Raw genomic sequence first — 20,757 nt, forward strand, 5'->3', positions numbered from 1 at the left:
CTGTCGTGTGTGTGTGTTGTACACCAGATGGACGGACCTGGGCCTGCCACAGATTATCATTGTGGAAATCAAATGCGTTCTTTATTGTGGTTTTCTTTGAACTTGATTTCCTCCATATGGGGCTGAAACTTATCTCCTGCCTGGAGCTCATTAGAAAGGGAAATTTCTGGCTAATAAAATCTTGAGAATCATCTGACAAGTTATGTTCACAGATAGATAGGTGGGCAGGTGAGAGATTACAGCACTTGGCATTCTTGTTGTTGAATATGTCAGTGTCAAAATCTCTGTGGTACAAAACTTACTTTTTTGAGGGAGAGGATTTGTGACCCCCCTTTTTGGAATCTTGTTTTTCCAACTACTCCGCCCATTCCACCATTCCTAATTTCTCCACTTGTTTTGAAAATGCTGATTATTGCAGAGTTCCCATTCCAAGGTAGCAGCCACTCTGCACCTCATCTCTCACTCATGCAAGGGAGCATTTGTCTCGTGATTCCAGGTAGTGACTGTCCGGCTCTTTAGACAGACGGTTCCCATTACCCCTCAGTGTATCAGGAGGCGATTCAAGCCGTTGGAACAGTAGTCCAACTTTAAGGCAAAACAGAGGGACAACTCTGACCCCAGCCTAAAATCGGGGAGTTTGGTGCTAATTCGCGTCCTGCTGACCCCCATTACAGAATTCAATTCAGCTGAAACGCTTCTCTACGTTGTCCTGCCCCCAGCTGTTCACGGTATGCAGGATTCAGCAGTTTCCTTCATTAAAATTAGGGTGGCACAGTGGTTGGCACTGCTGCTTCGCAGCACCAGGGACCCGGGTTCAATTCCAGCCTCAGGTGACTCTGTGTGGAGTTTGCACGTTCTCCCCGTGTCTGCGTGGGTTTCCTCCACGTGCTCCAGTTTCCTCCCACAGTCCAAAGATGTGCGGGTTAGGTTGATTGGCCATGCTAAATTGCCCCTTAGTGTCAGGGGGACTAGCAGGGCAAATATGTAGGGCTACGGGAATAGGGCCTGGGTGGGATTGTGGATGGTGCAGACTCGATGGGCCAAATGGCCTCCTTCTGCACTGTAGGAATTCTATGATCAAATAGCTCATGATTTGATCCAAATTGCAGATTTGTATGCAAGGTTAGGGGTGCGGCACGGTGGCACAGTGGTTAGCATTGCTGTCTCACAGCACCAGGGACCCGGGTTCAATTCCAGCCTTGAGTCACAGTCTGCACATTCTCCTCGTGTCTGCGTGGGTTTGCTCTGGGTGCTCCGGTTTCCTCCCACAGTCCTAAGGTGTGCGGGTTAGGTTGCTTGGCCATGATAAATTGCCCATTATGTTAGTGGGGTTAGAGGGTAAACCTGGGTAAGAGTCAGTGCTGACTCGATGGGCCGAATGGCCTCCTTTCATCGTAGGGATTGTGCTCTCTCCCCCCAACCCCATGGTTCCTTTTTTTGTGTCTTTTTCTAAAGCTTCCTGTTTTTTGCAGTCAGCACCATCCACAGTTCAGAGCGTTAACATCGACCAACAGGCCAGCTGCTGTCTTCAACTCCCTTGTTGGAAAGTCTGCAAGAATTCACTTTGGGGGATTCTCCCATTAATCTGCATCCCTCGCTGTGAACTGTCGTTTTCGGATTATTTGTTCCGTCTCATGAATTGCATTTGTGTAGCACCTTCAGTGTAGTAAAACATCCCGAGACACTCCGAGGGAGTGTTCTCGAGCAAAATCCGACATTGAGCCACATAAAGAGATATAAGACCGAGCTTGGTAAGGAGCTTAAAAGAGGTGATGGAGGCAGAGAGGCTTCAGGAAGGAATTCCTGAGTTTAGGGACAAGGCAGCTGTGTCCTGGTTGTCAGTGGTGGAGTGATGGAAATCAAGAATACACAAGAGGCCAGAATAGTGTGAAGATCCAGCACAAACCAGTAGCTGAATAGTGGGTGACTGAGTGGGTGGATGCATGCATTTGCGTGACTGACAGGATCACGAACCCTAACCCTAACGCAGGTCCTGGGACTTCATGCAACTTGGAAGAAACGGACCATGTTTGACATCACATAATATCATAACTATAGTTTTATGTGCATGTGGATTTTCCAGATCTGGGTTTATCCCACATTAGGTGGAGGCCGCATCTTATTCAATAAATGAAAGACCTCCAACCAAATAAGCAGCTAATCAGAGGGTTACAAGTTAGCAAGGAATGAACTGAAAAAGGGGCTTAGGAGAGCTAGGAGGGGACATGAGAAGCCCTTGGCGGGTCGGATCAAGGAAAACCTCAAGGCTTTTTACTCTTATGTGAGGAATAAAAGAATGACCAGGGTGAGGTTAGGGCCGGTCAAGGACAGTAGTGGGAACTTGTGTATGGAGTCAGTAGAAATAGGAGAGGTGATGAATGAATACTTTTCTTCACTGTTCACCAAGGAGAGGGGCCATGTTTTTGAGGAAGAGAAGGTGTTACAGGTTAATAGGTTGGAGGAAATAGTTGTTCGGAGGGAGGATGTACTGGCAGTTTTGAATAAACTGAAGGTCGATAAGTCCCCTGGGTCTGATGAAATATATCCTAAGATTCTTTGGGAGGCAAGGGATGAGATTGCAGAGCCTTTGGCTTTGATCTTTGGGTCCTCACTGTCCACGGGGATGGTGCCAGAGGACTGGAGAGTGGCGAATGTTGTTCCTCTGTTTAAGAAGGGGAATCGAAATGACCCTGGTAATTATAGACCGGTTAGTCTTACTTCGGTGGTTGGTAAATTGATGGAAAAGGTCCTTAGGGATGGGATTTACGACCATTTAGAAAGATGCGGATTAGTCCGGGATAGTCAGCACGGATTCATGAAGGGCAAATCGTGCCTCACAAATTTGATTGAATTTTTTGAGGAGGTAACTAAGTGTGTTGATGAAGGTAGGGCAGTTGATTTCATATACATGGATTTTAGGAAGGCGTTTGATAAGGTCCCCCATGGTCGGCTTATGATGAAAGTGAGGAGGTGTGGGATAGAGGGAAAGTTGGCAGATTGGATAGGTAACTGGCTGTCTGATCGAAGACAGAGGGTGGATGGAAAATTTTCGGACTGGAGGCAGGTTGCTAGCGGAGTGCCACAGGGATCAGTGCTTGGTCCTCTGCTCTTTGTGATTTTTATTAATGACTTAGAGGAGGGGGCTGAAGGGTGGATCAGTAAATTTGCTGATGACACCAAGATAGGTGGAGTAGTGGATGAGGTGGAGGGCTGTTGTAGGCTGCAAAGAGACATAGATAGGATACAAAGCTGGGCTGAAAAATGGCAAATGGAGTTTAACCCTGATAAATGTGAGGTGATTCATTTTGGTAGGACTAATTTAAATGTGGATTACAGGGTCAAAGGTAGGGTTCTGAAGACTGTGGAGGAACAGAGAGATCTTGGGGTCCATATCCACAGATCTCTAAAGGTTGCCACTCAAGTGGATAGAGCTGTGAAGAAGGCCTATAGTGTGTTAGCTTTTATTAACGGGGGTTGGAGTTTAAGAGCCGTGGGGTTATGCTGCAACTGTGCAGGACCTTGGTGAGACCACATTTGGAATATTGTGTGCAGTTCTGGTCACCTCACTATAAGAAGGATGTGGAAGTGCTGGAAAGAGTGCAGAGGTGATTTACCAGAATGCTGCCTGGTTTGGAGGGTAAGTCTTATGAGGAAAGGTTGAGGGAACTAGGGCTGTTCTCTCTGGAGCGGAGGAGGCTGAGGGGAGACTTAATAGAGGTTTATAAAATGATGAAGGGGATAGATAGAGTGAACGTTCAAAGACTATTTCCTCGGGTGGATGGAGCTATTACAAGGGGGCATAACTATAGGGTTCATGGTGGGAGATATAGGAAGGATATCAGAGGTAGGTTCTTTACGCAGAGAGTGGTTGGGGTGTGGAATGGACTGCCTGCAGTGATAGTGGAGTCAGACACTTTAGGAACATTTAAGCGGTTATTGGATAGGCACATGGAGCACACCAGGATGATAGGAAGTGGGATAGCTTGATCTTGATTTCAGATAAAGCTCGGCACAACATCGTGGGCCAAAGGGCCTGTTCTGTGCTGTACTGTTCTATGTTCTATAAAACGGAAATGTATTTTCTCAAATTGGGTGACACAGTGGTTAGCACTGCTGCCTCACAGCGCCAGGGACCCAAGTTCAATTCCGGCCTTGGGTCACTGTCTGTGCGGAGTCTGCACGTTCTCCCCGCGTACACTTTGGAAAAAAGAATAGAGGCATGGACTATTTTCTAAACGGTGACAAAATTCATAATGCTAAAGTGCAAAGGGACTTGGGAGTCCTAGTCCAGGATTCTCTAAAGGTAAACTTGCAGGTTGAGTCCGTAATTAAGAAAGCAAATGTAATGTTGTCATTTATCTCAAGAGGCTTGGAATACAAAAGCAGGGATGTACTTCTGAGGCTTTATAAAGCACTGGTTAGGCCCCATTTGGAGTACTGTGAGCAATTTTGGGCCCCACACCTCAGGAAGGACATACTGGCACTGGAGCGGGTCCAGCGGAGATTCACACGGATGATCCCAGGAATGGTAGGCCTGACATACGATGAACGTCTGAGGATCGTGGGATTATATTCATTGGAGTTTAGGAGGTTGAGGGGAGATCTGATAGAAACTTACAAGATAATGAACGGCTTAGATAGGATGGACGTAGGGAAGTTGTTTCCATTAACAGGGGAGACTAGGACGCGGGGGCACAGCCTTAGAATAAAAGGGAGTCACTTTAGAACAGAGATGAGGAGAAATTTCTTCAGCCAGAGAGTGGTGGGTCTGTGGAATTCATTGCCACAGAGGGCTGTGGAGGCCGAGACGTTGAGCGTCTTCAAGACAGAAATTGATAAATTCTTGATTTCTCGAGGAATTAAGGGCTATGGGGAGAGAGCGGGTAAATGGAGTTGAAATCAACCATGATTGAATGGTGGAGTGGACTCGATGGGCCGAATGGCCTTACTTCCGCTCCTATGTCTTATGGTCTTATGGTCTTATGGTCTGCATGGGTTTCCTCCCACAGTCTAAAAGACGTGCTGGTTAGATGCATTGACCATGCTAAATTTTCCCTCGGTGTACCCGAACAGGTGCCAGATTGTGGCGACGAGGGGATTTTCACAGTAACTTCATTGCAGTGTTGATGGAAGCCTACTTGTGACCAAAATAAAAATAAAAAATCACCCATTAATCCTAAAGGTTCTGGCAACAACAATTCTGTGAAGAATTTCTCCGACTTGAAGAAGTAGGCCATTCGGCCCATTGAGTCTGCTCCTCCATTCTATGAGATCATGACTGAACTGATGTGATAATCCTCAACTCCACTTTCCCACCTTATCCCCATAACCCTTGATTCCCTTACTGATGAATAATCTGTCCATCTCAGCCTTGAACATAGTTAACGACCCAGTCTCTACAGCCCTCTGCAGTACAGAATTCCACAGACTCACTCCCCTCTGAGAGAAGAAACTCCTCCTCATCTCTGTCTGAAATGGGCGACCCCTCACTCTGAGATTATGTCCTCTGGCCCTAGACTCTCCCACAGGAGAAACAACCTCTCAGCATCTACCCTGTCAAACCCCCTGAGAATCCTATTTGTCTCAATAAAGTTGCATTTCAATCTAAATGTCAGTGAGCACAGGCCCAACCTACTCAACCTCTCATAAGAAAATTCCTCCATACCCAGGATCAACCTTGTGAACCTTCTCTGGACTGCCTCCAATGCCAGTATATCTTTCCATAGATAAGGGGATGAAAACTTTCATAATATTCCGGGTGAGACCTGAGTAGGAAGTGCTGTCCGTTCCTCCCTTGTTATTGGAATGGAATATGATGGGAACTGCTCCCCCAGAAAGATCTTAAACAACCTTTTACGACACTGCTTTATACCCCCCAATTGTTTCTTCTGACATGATCCAGCTTTCTTGATTTTTCTGATAATGTTCAACTTACTGTGTGAAATAGCTATGTTTCCCCTCGAACTGTTTTAAGATTATGCTAGTGGAGAAGGCCAATATAACCTATACGCATATGGGCTGGTCCTGAACACCGTAAAACATAGTAACACTGCGTAGAAATGTCAGGACTCCCTCCCACAGTCCAAAGATGTGAAGGTTAGGTGCATTGGCCATGCCAAATTCTCCCTCAGTGCATCCGAACAGGCGCCGGAGCGTGGGCGACTAGGGGATTTTCACAGTAACTTCATTGCAGTGTTAATGTCGGCCTGCTTGTGCCTGATAAAATAAACTTTAGGAACATGAGGTAGTCCGGAAGAGCATTGCTGCTGTTCTCCATGTAACTGAAAATACCCACGAGAAACGGCAGATAGCAACTTCCTTGTTCAAAGCCCATCACGTTCAGGGATCTCACCAATTCCTGTCGGGAAGAGGTTTTGTTGAACGGAGAGAATAAAGAAGTGTCCTTCACTCACTCAACAATTTATCTTGGGCTTCTTATACTTTTGAAAGGTAGCACTCGGACACGGAAACATTCTCTTTTAAAAAGAATTTCTATTCTGAACCTTCAATACAGTTGTCACGTTATTTGAAGGAAACTGTCAGACCTTTTCCTGCTCTTCAAAGTGCGGCTAATGTGATTATTTTATCTCTGTTGGACTGATAATAAGCAACAAAAGTCCATTGTCTTGCTCCGAGATTCCTTCAAAGGAAAATATATAAGGGTTGGAAAGTTTAGCTTCTCCAGATAAGGCGTTTCATATAGCAAGATATATAGATATATATCGCAACAGTGATCGTTTCCAACTTAAACAAGTATCAGAAAGCTGAGTGAATGGCTGAGGGCCTTCCAGCTGCTGTTATCATCATAGAACACTACAGTGCAGAAAGAGGCCATTCGGCCCATCGAGTCTGCACCAACCACAATCCCACCCAGGCCCTATCCACATATCCCTACATATTTACCCACTAACCCCTCTAAGCTACACATCCCGGGACACTAAGGGGCAATTTAGAATGGCCAATCAACCTAGCCCGCACATCTTTGGACTGTGGAAGGAAACCGGAGCACCCGGAGGAAACCCACGCAGACAAGGGGAGAACGTGCAAACTCCACACAGACAGCGACCCGAGCCGGGATTTGAACCCAGGTCCCTGGAGCTGTGAAGCAGCAGTGCTAACCACTGTGCTACCGTGCCGCCCCGTTATGTTATGAATGTTATGATGCAGGTACTGGGAGATCATCACATGTGATGCCCCCCTAGCGATGGACAACAAATACTGGCCCTGCCAGTGCTGCACACAGGCTATGAAACAGTTATTTTAAAAAATGAACAAGTTTCTAAATGTGGGCGCATTCCCCACACTTTACAGCACTCAATCTCACTCTGGGCACAATCCCACAGAGACAGACAGTCTCTGGCGACCTTGCAGCAGCAAGGAGTGAATTTTTAAAAATAACAGTTTATTTATTAGTCACAAGTAGGCTTACATTAACACTGCAATGAAGTTACTGTGAAAATCCCCCAGTCGCCCCGTTCCGGTGGCTGTTCGGGTACAAGGAGGGAGAAGTTAGCATGGCCAATCCACCTAACCAGCACATCTTTGGACTGTGGGAGGAAACCGGAGCACCTGGAGGAAACCCACACAGACACGGGGAGAACGTGCAAACTCCACACAAACAGTTGACCCAAGCTGGAAATCGAACCTGGCGCTGTGAGGCAGCAGTGCTAACCACTGTGCCGCCCCTTGTCAAATTGTCTTGTGTCTATACACACTCTCGCTCACTTCCGGTCGCTGTTTTACAAGAATACAGAAGCATTGGAGAAGGTGCCAATACGATTAACAAGGATGATACCAGATTTCATGGGTACAAACATCAGGCAAGCAAGACTAAACAGGCCCTTTTCTCTGGAAAGAAAGGAGACTGAGGGTGCAAGCCGATTGAGGTCTTTAAAATTCTGAAGGGATTTTGATTTGGTAGATGTAAAGAAAATGTTTCCACTTGTGAAGGAGTCCAAACCTAGAGCTCATAAATAAAGATAGTCGCCAATAAATCTATTAAGGAATTCAGGAATTCCAGAGCGTAGTTAGGATGTGGAATTAACAGGGAGTAACTGAGGCGAATAACATGGATGCATTGAAGATAAGCATCTGGGGGAGAAAGAAATAGAAGGATTTTCTTGCTGGACAGGAGGAGGCCAATGTGGAGCATTGAGACCAGCACCCACTTTTTGGGCTGAATGGCCTCTGCTGTAAATGCTATGTGGTTATTTATCCTGAGATTGCTGGCACTAATCCTTGCATTCGTACTCTCACCCAAACTGGCAAAGAACTGAGCATTTGACTGAACCTATACTCATAGAATCCCTACAGTGCAGAAGGAGGCCATTCAGCCCATCGAGTCTGCACTGACCACAATCCCACCTCGGCCCTATTCTCGTAACCCCACATATTTACCCTGCTAATCCCCTGACAGGGTCAATTTAGCATGGCCAATCAACCTAACCCACACATCGTTGGACTATGGGAGCACCCGGAGGAAACCCACGCAGACACAGCCACACAGACTCATTTGGTTTGTGTGCTTTAGTGCTACACTAGGCAACGCCTATTGCTATATAAAAAGTTGAGCTTTTAGATTACTGTTAACTTGTATTGATTAACGTAAAGTACTGATTTAAACAACAGTTGATCTGGTTTTCTTTTTGTGTAGATATTATTCATTGTGGAATCACATTTTGATATGACACCCATGCAACCAGGAACATTCGTGTCACTTTGCTTATGATCTGATTATATAAATGCAAGCTGTTGTCATAATTAATGGCCCTTAATGTAGTGAAAGGCCCAAGGTATTTCACAGGATCGTTCAGACAGGTTGTGACACTGAGTCACATACCGAGATGTAAGGGCAAGGTCACCAACAGCTCAGCCAAAGAGTTAGGTTTTTGGGAGGAGGGAGGCAGAGAGATTTGGGGAAGGAATCCCAGAGCTTGGGAGCTGAAAGAATGGCTGCCAATCATATGCAAAGGAGACTTTTTAAAATGTATTCGTTCATGGGGTGTGGGTTTCTCTGGCTAGGCCAGTATTTATTGCCGATCCCTAATTACCCTTAAGAAGGTGGTGGCGAGCTGCCTTCTTGAACCGCTGCTGTCCATGTGGTGTAGGTACACCCACAGTGCTGTTAGGGAGGGAGTTCCAGGATTTGGACCCAGCGACATTGAAGGAATGGCGATATATTTCCAAGTCAGGATGGTGAGTGGCTAGAAGGGGTATTTGTAGATGGTGGTGTTCCCATGCATCTGCTGCCCTTGTCCTTCTAGGTGGTAAAGACCGTAGGTTTGTCAGAGTGCTGTCTGAGAAGCCTTGGTGAGTTGTTGCAGTGCATCTTGCAGAAGGTATACACTGCTGCCACTGAGTGTCAGTGGAGGATGAGGTGCCAATCAAGCGGGCTGCTTTGTCCTGGATGGTGATGAGCTCCTTGAGTGTTGTTGGAGCTGCACCCATCCAGGCAAGTGGAGAGTATTCCATCACACTCCTGATTTGTGCCTTGTAGATAGTGGACAGGCTTTGTGGAGTCAGGAGGTGAGTTACGTGCCTCAGAATCCCAGCCTCTGACCTGCTCTTGTAGCCACAGTATTTATCTGGCCGGGTCCAGTTCAATTTCTGGTCAGTGGTAACCCCAAGGATAGTGGGGTAGACAAGACAGTCATGAGAATATTGGATTAGGCGAGTCTGTGGATAACAAAAGCATAGATCAAGCTTTCAGCAGCAGATGAACTGGGACAGGGAGAAACGATGTTATGGAGGTGGAAGTGGATGGTCTTGGAGGTGGACAGGATATGGAGTTAGAGACTCAGCTTAATCAAATGGACTAAGGTTGTGAATAGTCTGAGCCTCAGGCAGTGACCAGGCAGAGCAATGGAGTCAGTGGGAAAGTTGTGAAGGGATGGAAGGTAGTGGCTTCAGTCTTCCCAGTATTTAACTGGGGGGAATTTCTGCTCATCCAAGTTCTGGATGTCAGACAAGCAGTGTGAGAAATCGGAAACGGGGTTGAGAGAGGAGGTGAGTTAGAGCTAGCCGTCAGCAGTCATGTGGAATCTGATGTACACTTTAGAACGATGTTGCCCAAAGGAATCCTCGTGATACGAAACAGGAGGAAAGCAAAAATCTATCATTGGGGATCTCCAATGCCAACTCTGGGCCTGCAGCTATCACAGCTCTTTGTGTTTTGGATGTAGAAAGAACATTATCATCAATTCACCTTCTGGTTTTTTTCCGCTTGATTGGAAGGGAGGAGGATTCTTTCTTGGGTGTGGCAAATCCCAGTGTGAAGGGCGGTGTTTGCTGATCAGACATACCACCCCATACTTTTAGATGGGAATGAACAGGCGTGGACTTGGTCAACCCAATCCTATGTGAGCACGGCATGTCCTGTGGGAGTAAGATGAGTTCCTTGTGGATCTTTCTTAAACATTGGATTTTCTTTCCCTTCATTGGGTTGGTGACTCCCTGATTTTCAGGAATATTATTTTGATTTCAGCCACATTAGATGTGATCTTGGGTCATTATGGTTTGGAACTGTAGAAATCCAAGTTGTATTACTCTGGAGTTCAGCTCCCAGTGCATGTCTCTCATTTGTGGGGAGTTTGGGGGAGACCAGGTTACAGCATCAATGCCTGACCCTGCTAATATTTGCTGTGTAGCTGATCAGGCTTCTTCTTGATCTATCATAACCCTTCACAATAGTAGGCACATAGAATCCTGCACCGCAGACAGAGCCCCTTCAGCCCATCTTGTCATTGCTCTTTGAAAGACCTAGCCAATTAGTCTCAGTTTCCCACCCTTTTTTCCTTTTCAAGTATGTGTTGAATTCCCTTTTTGTAAGTTCCTGCTTCCACTGCTCTTTCAGATGGCAAATTCTAGAACATAGAACAGTACAGCACAGAACAGGCCCTTCGGCCCACGATGTTGTGCCGAGCTTTATCTGAAACCAAGATCAAGCTATCCCACTCCCTATCATCCTGGTGTGCTCCATGTGCCTATCCAATAACCGCTTAAATGTTCCTAAAGTGTCTGACTCCACTATCACTGCAGGCAGTCCATTCCACACCCCAACCACTCTCTGCGTAAAGAACCTACCTCTGATATCCTTCCTGTATCTCCCACCACGAACCCTATAGTTATGCTCCCTTGTAATAGCTCCATCCACCCGAGGAATTCTAGATCATAAGAACTCCTGGTGTGTACAAAAAAATCCTTATCTTCCCTCTGGCTGTTTTGCCAAACACCTTAAATCTGTATCTCTGGTTACCAACTCTCCTGCCAACGCAAACAGATTCTGCTTATTAACCCTCTCAAATTCTCCTCATAATTTTTGAGCACCTCTGAAGAATCCTTGAACCTTCTCTGCTCCAAGGAAAATAATCCCGGTTTCTCCTTAAAACTGAAAGCACTCATCCCTGGTGTCACGCTTGCTAATCTCCTCTCCATAGGGCTGGCATCCTTACTAAAGTGTGATGCCCAAAATTGGCTACAATACTCCACAATCCAAGCTTAAGCATTTCTTTTAAATATATAACGGCTGTTACAGATTTATATCTTTGGAGGAAATTTGTATGTAATCATTCTCAGCCTCTCCCCTGCCTCCCCCCACTCTCTGAAACTATGACAATAGAGTAGGGGATAAATATATTTTTGTTTGCCAGTTAGAAAGATGAGGCTTAATTTCTTTCACCATCATGCCCATGCGTCCAGGTAGTTCTTGCTAAAGGACCGTGAAGTTGCTGTCAGCAGCCAGCATTTGTGCATCAGTAACTTTAGGTGTTGCACAATGGCTGGACCAACATTTCTTACCCATCCCTAATTGCCCAAAGGGTATTTAAGAGTCAACCACATTGTTGTGGGTCTGGAGTCACATGTAAGCCAGGCCAGGTGAGGATGGCAGATTTCCTTCCCTAAAGGGAACAGGATTGGTTTTTACGACAATCGATTTATGTTCATTGTTAGACTTTTAGTTCCAGAATTTAAAAAAAATTCAATTCCAGCTGCCCTAGTTTAAAGTTTGTTTATTAGTATCACAAATAAGGCTTATATTAACACTGCAATGAAGTTACTGTGAAAGTCCCCCAGTCGCCACACCCCGGTTCGGGTACACTGAGGGAGAATTTAGCACGGCCAATGCACCTAACCGGTACGTCTTTCGGACTGTGGGAGGAAACCCACGCAGACACGGGGAAAGCGTGCAAACTCCACACAGACGGTGACCCAAGCCGGGAATCGAACCCGGGGCGCTGTGAGGCGGCAGTGCTAACCTCTGTGCCGCCGTGTCGATTTGGAGTGGGGTTGGAACCAGGGTCCCCAGAGCATTACCCTGCACCTCTGGATTACCAGTTCAGTGATAATACCCCGACACCACTGCTTCCCTAAACTGTGATATTCCTCCCACATTCTTGCCTAGGTTTGAGGTGTGCCCACAGGTGGTGATTTAGCTGTTTATGTTGTGAGGCAACCGAGCAGAAATGAAACAAAAGCTGCACTAAGCTCATGAGTGAGATTACAAGGGCTGCGTTACGTGTGGCAGGCCTGCTAGAAGGGCCATGCATTGGGACATCAAACCGATGGTTCACTGGAATGCTGCTGGGCCCACAGTGCATTTCGAGCCTTTTCAGTCTGTAAAAGAATTGAGACTTGTCCCTGAAAACTCCCTCGCTCTCGATCAAAAGGAAGCTGAGTTTAAAAACTTTCCTAGTACAGAGTTTGACTCCCTTTGGCTGCCTCCCCCTTCCCCGCTCCCATCATTTTCACTGAGAAATCAAACCTTGCTATCACGTGTAGACTTGTGCGTGTCTTCCAATTATTCTACGTCTTTCAACAGAAAGTCTTTGTTCTCAGGATTTGGAGCTGCTGTGTGTTTAGGAGCACTGCCAATGAGAGAGAGAGAGAAAAAAAACAGGGATCTCAATAAAAGAGAAAGCCGAAACTTGAGCTGCCCAGTCACAGATTGGAGTTCAATACAGCAACGCCTGTGTGTGTTGTACACATGCACAGTTCTTACATTTATGCAGCCATGCATTACCAGGGGGGCTTTGGCAATCACCTAGCGCAAGATAGAAATGCCTCATATTTTCTCTTACACTTTTCACCTGGGTGTACAATCTGGGTCACACGCTGTGGGTGTTGAATTGAGGCACGTTTGCCAGCCAAGCCTGATGAAAAAGATCGTCATGGTATTATATGGTGTTAGGGCGCCATGGTGGCACAATGGTTGGCACAATGGTTATCACTGCTGCCTCACAGCGCCAGGGACACGGGTTCGATTCCTGGCTTGGGTCACTGCCAGTGTGGAGTTTGCACATTCTCCCCGTGTCTGCGTGGGTTTCCTTCGGGTGCTCCGGTTTCCTCCCACAGTCCAAAGATGTGCGGGTTAGGTTGATTGGCCATGCTGAATTGCCCCTTAGTGTCAGGGGGATTAGCAGGGTAAATATGTGAGGTTATGGGGATAGGGCCTGGGTGGGATTGTGGTTAGTGCAGGCTCGATGGGCCAAATGGCCTCCTTCTGCACTGTAGAGATCCTATGAGGAAAAACAGGGTGTTCGCCTGGTGTCCCGGCCAATAGTCCATCCTTCACTCCACCACAATGTCAAGACATTATCATTCACCTTGCTGAGTGTCTGTGGGATCTTGCTGTGTGTAGATTGGCTGCTGAATTGCCATTTCAAATAGTGTTAAATGGATTTTGAGAACATTTGGTGAATTCTGAAGACATGGTGAAGAACTCAACAGCTATCAGTCCCTTTCCTTCTTTCTGAAGTTGGAGCGAAATCTTGCCCAAGTGATGGAGGTGCCATTGTCAAGGTGGGCAGCCAGCATACTCGAACAGGCGAATGGGTAGGGTACTTGCCTTGCTGTATTGCCAGGAGGAGGCAATCAAGAGTCTGCAGGTGGGGGAGGGGGAGGGTGTCCAGTTTAGGATGGGGGAGGGGGGTGTCCAGTTAGGATGGGGCAGGCGGGGGAGGGGGGGGGTGGGAGTGTCCAGGTTAGGATGAAGCAGGCAAGCCTACCACACCGTCTGTCCTCTAATTGGACCAACAGCTTTGGAGCTTTGGCGGTACCACACTGAAGCAGCGAGGAGAAGATGGGAGCATCCTCATTTTGAGGTGCCCTTGGAAGGAGGAGATGTTTACTTGGAGCTGGAGAATGGAGTGGCAGCTTTGGGACTGGGCGGATGTTGTTTTTGCCAACAGCCCTCTCTCTGATACCAGTGGCCAGGGAAAATCATCTTTAATTGGGCCATTAATCATTCAGATTGGCCGTCCAGCTGCCCCCATTTGGCAGACAGCTGTCCCCACCACTGGGAAATTTTCCCAATGGCGTTGTGGCGGCCCCTCTGATAATCAGCGAGATCTTGGTGTCCTCGTGCATCAGTCACTGAAAGTAAGCGTGCAGGTACGGCAGGCAGTAAAGAAGGCAAATGGTATGTTGGCCTTCATAGCGAGAGGATTTGAGTATAGGAATAGGGATGTTTTGCTGCAATTGTATCGGGCGTTGGTGAGGCCACACCGGGAATATTGTGTGCAGTTTTGGTGTCCTTATCTGAGGAAGGATGTCCTTGCTGTAGAGGGAGTGCAGCAAAGGTTTGCCAGGCTGATTCCTGGGATGGCAGGTCTGTCATATGAGGAGAGACTGAGTCAGTTAGGATTGTATTCATTGGAGTTTAGAAAAGTGAGAGGAGGTCTCATAGAAACTTATAAAATTCTAACAGGGTTAGATGGGGGTAGGATGTTCCCGATAGCGGGGGAGTCCAGAACTAGGGGTCATAGTTTGAGGATAAGGGGTAAAGCTTTTAGGATTGAGGTGAGGAGAAATTTCTTCACCCAGAGGGTGGTGAATGTGTGAAATTCGCTCGGGTACCTGCCACTTGTGGCCAGTAAAATTCCACCCTTGGTGACATGCATAGAATCCCTACAATGCAGAGAGAGACCATTCGGCCCATCGAGGCTGCACCAATCACAATCCCACCCAGGCCCTATTCCCGTAACTCCACTTATTTACCCTGCTAGTCCCCCGACACTCGGGTCAATTTAGCACGGCCAATCCACCTAACCCGCACATCTTTGGACTGTGGGAGGCACCCGGAGGAAACCCACGCAGACACGGGGAGAACGTGCAAACTCCACACAGACAGTGACCCGAGGCCGGAATTGAACCCGGGTCCCTGGCGCTGTGAGGCAGCAGTGCTAACCGCTGTGCCACCATGCCATGTTCAGACGTCTCAATTTCAAAACCTGTTTTCTGTCTATTTAAGAACCAATAATGGTGCCCGTGGATTGCAAAACCTGGTTTGCGTCCAACTGGTTACGTTGAGCCACTTGAACAAGGTTTCCTGTAATGTTGTCACCAAATGGTTGGTTAGGGAAAGGTTTCTGGAGCTGGAGAGCAGTTTTCATCAGTGCTTTCCAAGTCCTCTAATTACAGCAGTATGTGGACTACAGGGAGAGAGTGGGAGAGGAAAAGACAAAGCCATGTTTCAGTCACGAATATTTAATTTGCATCCCCTCTTCCAACTATTTTCCATTCCCTGTGGAAAGTGGATACAGAAGCCTGGCGAAGTACGCAGAATACTGCTGCTTTTAGCAAAGTGCGGCAGTTTTCCCTGGCTCTGACACAGCCCGAGACTGGTTCACGCATTCAATCGAATAAAAACAGCTGTTTTTAAAAAAAAAACTCAATTTAAAAAAAAAAATGACAAATGGAAATGATCTATCTGGCTTCTTTTGAGTTACAGTCATGAGGGAAATTGGAAATGAAGTTAGTGTGTGACGAGAAGGAGGCCATTAAAAGAAAAAGTGTAGCCTGTTTAGAATTCTGAGCAACGATATTCCAGATTTAAGATTTCCTCAAGTTTCCTGCACTCTCTTTCTGCTGAGAGTATGGCTACAGTTGACCCTCTTTTATATTGCCACCTGGAAAACCTCGACAGAATATTGTTAACAGTTCCGGAGAATCTCACTTTTGAGATAAGACCACAGCAGAGAGGCCCTGGTGAGGTAATACCACTGTACACATTCCTTCCCTCCAACACCTTTGTTTGACCTGTGGATCTCCTTACCTCCCTTCACCTTAGGCTAGAAATTACAATTGACAGTTTAATTGTATAAAACCTTAAGATCTTCAAATCTAGCCGCCCTCCCTGCTTTTTAACAGAGGCTTTCACATGTTTAAGGCCTTCCAGTAAAATAACAGAGCAAGGAATTCCAATCAGAGGGTTAAGTGCTTATTTGATACCATTGCTGATAGTAACACCCAGGTTGTTTTTCACCAAGTGTCAGCCTTTTAAAATCCGCTTGTTGTCACCTAACCTTTACTTCTGATTTATGTTGCCTTCTGTTTGCTCTTTCAGCCTTGAAGGGGTCCTGCAGGTTGGGACATGGCCTTTCAATTTAATTTCTATTGGAAAGGCAAGACGGGGCTGCAATTTACTGACCTGTGTTTCCACTATACACTAGGGCGCAGTGCAGAAACTCCGTCCCACCAATGGGGTTAGCGTCTCAATCTCCAGTCGTACGGACAGCGGAGTACATGCTCTGTGCAATTCTGCTCACCTCGACATCCAGAGGAAGGAGGGAAAGCTACCGTTTTCAGCCAAGCTCCTTGTCGAAGCGCTGAACTTCCATTTGAAACCCGAGCCAATCAGGTGAGTTGACCAGTGCGACGGCGCGAAAGACTGTTGTCTATAAAATAATGAGGGACATAGACGAGGTAGATAGTCAATATCTTTTCCCAAAGGTAGGGGAGTCTAAAACTAGAGGGCATAGGTTTAAGGTGAGAGGGGAGAGATACAAAAGTGTCCAGAGGGGCAATTTTTTCACACTGAGGGTGGTGAGTGTCTGGAACAAGCTGCCAGAGGTAGTAGTAGAGGCGGGTACAATTTTATCTTTTAAAAAGCATTTAGGTAGTTACATGGGTACGATGGGTATAGAGGGATATGGGCCAAATGTGGGCAGTTGGGATTAGCTTAGGGGTTTTAAAAAAAAAGGGCGGCATGGACAAGTTGGGCCGAAGGGCCTGTTTCCATGCTGTAAACCTCTATGACTCTATGACTTTAAATAGACAGGATCTTGGTTTGCCTTCCCGCTCTGCTGATGGGTTCTGTGTGTCCTTCACATCATGTTTGGAATGGAAACCTTTTCAGCAACAAACTACAAAGGCTCGTGAGCGAAGCTCAGTCCATCACGCAAACCAGCCTCCATTCCATTGACACTGTCTGCACTTTCCGTTGTCTCGGCAAAGCAGCCAGCATAATTAAGGACCCCATACATCCCGGACATTCTCTCTGCCACCTTCTTCCATCGGGAAAAAGATACAAAAGTCTGAGGTCACGTACCAACCGACTCAAAAACAGCTTCTTCCCTGCTGCCATCAGACTTTTGAATGGACCTACCTTGCATTAAGTTGATCTTTCTCTGCACCCTAGCTATGACTGTAACACTACATTCTGCACACTCTCCTTTCCTTCTCTATGAACAGTATGCTCCGTTTGTATAGCGCACAAGAAACAATACTTTTCACTGTATACTAATACATGTGACAATAATAAATCAAATCAGAATCAAAAGACCACAGTGTAGGGTAAGGGTCAGTAACCTTAATAACAAGAGCCATTTTGTAAAATGTAATCACAAAAGCAGCATCTTAAGAGTTGCAGTGCTATCATTTGATTTGATTTATTATCGTCACACGTATTTGGAGACAGTGAAAAGTATTGTTTCTTGTGCGCTATATAGACAAAGCATACCATTCATAGAGTACATCGGGGAAAAAGAAAAGGATAGGTTGCCGAATATAGTGTTGCAGTTACAGGTAGGGTGAAGAGAAAGAGATTAATGAATACCATTAATAATGAAAAGCAAAGCAGAAACGGGGCGGCACGGTAGCCCAGTGGTTAGCACTGCTGCCTCACAGCGCCAGAGACCCAGGTTCGATTCCTGACTTGGGCCACTGTCTGTGTGGAGTTTGCACGTTCTCCCTGTGTCTGCGTGGGTTTCCTACGGGTGCTCCGGTTTCCTCCCACAGTCCAAAGATGTGCTGGTTAGGTGCATTAGCCGTGCTAAATTCTCCCTCAGTGTATCCGAACAGGCGCTGGAGTGTGGCGACTTGGGGATTTACACAGTAACCTCATTACTATGTGAATGTAAGTTTATTTGTGACTAATAAAGAAACTTTGATCGATAGATAATAGTAGATCATATAAATTCATCCTCACAAGTAAAACACTGTTCAAAAATGTTTCAAAATTTGGGGGTGTGCACCTCTTTCTACCCCCTTCCCCCCTTGACACAGAATCTTCAAGTGTCTTAACCAACAAATAAATCTCTGCAGATATTAAAATTAATTATTTTGTGACTGGCTTGAAGAGAATTGCAATTTCTCCTCAGATGGATCAATATCACAGCGAGGCGAACTGAGTCTCACCCTGGAATAACCTATTACTGCTTTGATGGAATGTTAATTTTTAACCAGCAAAATTCGATCAGCGTTCATCACATCTTTTGAAAAGAATAGAATTGAATAGACAGGGCTTGAAATCTGAAACCTTTATAAGTACCCAGTCTTCATCAGCACTTCTGAAGATTGCTTCATTATTTACTTGAGATAAGGGACCCACAGTGTTTTTTTGTTTAAAACCCTGAGAAGAATAAAATGGTTCACGTTATTAATCACTGGGTTATTGCTTTGTTAAGCCCCTGTTCCCCTCTGGATGATGTCTGAGAAATCTACCCAGCCTTCAGCTTGTCTCTTTTCTTTTGTTCTCTGGAGACCTGGGCTCAAAGATGGCAGATGGAATTTAACATGGACAAATGTGAGGTGATGCGATTTAGAAGGTCTCCTGCAGTAAATGGTAGAGCCCTTAGAAATATTAGCAGAAGGTTTTAGGCGTGCAGAAGGCCTGAATGTGGCAACTCAGGTGGACAAGACGGCCTTCATCAGTCGGGACGTTGAGTATTGGATATGGAAAATCATGTTGCAGCTGTATAAGACTTTGGCTAGGCCGCATTTGGAGGAGCATGTACAATTCTGGTTGCCACACTACCGGAAGGATGTTGATATATTGGATAGGGTGCAGAAGAGATTTACCAGGATGTTGCCTGGTTTGGAGGATATTTTTAAAGTTTATTTATTCGTGACAAGTAAGGCTTACATTACACTGCAATGAAGTGACTGTGAAATTCCCCTAGTCGCCACAATCTGGCGCCTGTTCGGGTCAATGTACCCAAGCAGCACGTCTTTAAGACTGTGGGAGAAAACCGGAGCACCCGAAGGAAACCCACGCAGACGCGGGGAGAACGTGCAAACTCCACCCAAGCCGGGAATCGAACCCGGATCCCTGGTGCTGTGAGGCAGCAGTGCTAACCACTGTGCCACCGTGCCAATATGGACGCTGAAGAAAGGTTGAACAAACTTGGGTTGTTTTCATTGGAGCGTCGGAGGATGAGGGGGGGGGGACCTGATGGAGGTTTATAAGATTATGGCAGGCTTGGGTAGAGTGGATAGTCATAGTCTTTTTCCCAGATTCAAAGGGTCAGTTACTCAGGGGCATCGGTTGACAGTGAGAAGGGGAAAGTTTAAAGGAGATGTAAGGGGCAGGTTTTTCACACAGAGGGTGGTGAATGCCTGGAACGCGCTGCCGGAGGAGGTGGTGGAAACAGATTCTATGACAACATTCAAGAGGCATCTGGATAGATACATGAATAGGCAGGAAATAGAGGGATATGGACCATGTAGGAACAAGAAATTATTAGATTAGAGAGGCATCTGTGTCGGCACAGACTTGGTGGGCTGTGCGGTACTGTTCTTTGTATACATATGAGGAAAAAACATTGCAACATCTTTTAAGGTCGAATAATTCGTATCTCTGTGTGTAGCAGTATGCCAGTTTGGGTGTTACAGAAATCATTTGAATAACAACGAGGCAATGAATCTGCATATGCTTGCAGCTATTTTAAAAATATATTGGCACGGTGGCACAGTGGTTAGCACTGCTGCCTCACAATGTCATGGGACCCAGGTTCAATTCCGGCCTCAGATGACTGTGTGGAGTTTGCACGTCCTCCCTGCGTCTGCGTGGGTTCCCTCCGGTTAACTCCCACAGTCCAAAGATGTGCCGGATAGGTTGATTGGCCATGCTAAATTATCCCTTAGTGTCAGGGGGAACTAGCAGGGTAAATATGTGCGGTTACGGGGATATATAGGGCCTGGGTGGGATTATTGTTGGTGCAGGCTCGATGGGCCTGTAGGGATTCTATGATTCTATTCTATGATTTCTTTCAGAATATATGTCATGTTGAAAGAGAGACAGATGAGATGAGATCTGTAGCAAGAAAGTTATGCTCAATTTTTATAAATTACTGATTAGGCTGCAGTTGACATATTGGGTCCAATTCTGGACCCGGCACCATAGAACAGAATCCCTACAGTGCAGAGTAGGCCATTCGGCCCATTGAATCTACATTCTCTGACAAAGTATCTTACCCAGGCCCTCTCCCACAGCCTATCCCCGTAATCCCACACATTTATCATGGCTAATCCACCTACTTTACACAATTTTGGAGTGTGGAAGGAAACTGGAGCACCTGGAGGAAACCCATACAGATATGGGGAGAACGTGCAAACTCCACATAGATGGTCACCCGAGGCCGAAATTGAACCCGGGTCCTTGGAGCTGAGGCAGCAGTGCTAACCACTGTGCCAGCATGTTGCCTTTTAGGAGCACTTTAGGAAGAACACCACAGTCTTGGAAGAGGTACCCGTAAGATT

General features: G+C 46.3%; 1 protein-coding gene across 5 annotated transcripts in view; it reads left to right on the plus strand.

Annotated features, from left to right (window-relative positions):
- pusl1 (pseudouridine synthase like 1) overlaps positions 1 to 20,757 on the plus strand; it is a 262,904-nt gene that overhangs the window by 9,563 nt on the left and 232,584 nt on the right. For all 5 annotated transcript variants that reach the window (XR_013500535.1, XM_078238908.1, XM_078238911.1 and 2 more), the window contains exon 3: positions 16,449 to 16,636. Coding sequence is in view for 4 of the 5 variants with exons in the window: in XM_078238908.1 (XP_078095034.1) it covers positions 16,449 to 16,636 (188 nt within the window). In the remaining variant the exon portion in view is untranslated. The remainder of the gene's footprint in view (positions 1 to 16,448; positions 16,637 to 20,757) is intronic.

This window comes from Mustelus asterias, chromosome 22, assembly GCF_964213995.1.
Source record: "Mustelus asterias chromosome 22, sMusAst1.hap1.1, whole genome shotgun sequence".
In the NCBI taxonomy this organism is placed as follows: Eukaryota; Metazoa; Chordata; class Chondrichthyes; order Carcharhiniformes; family Triakidae; genus Mustelus; species Mustelus asterias.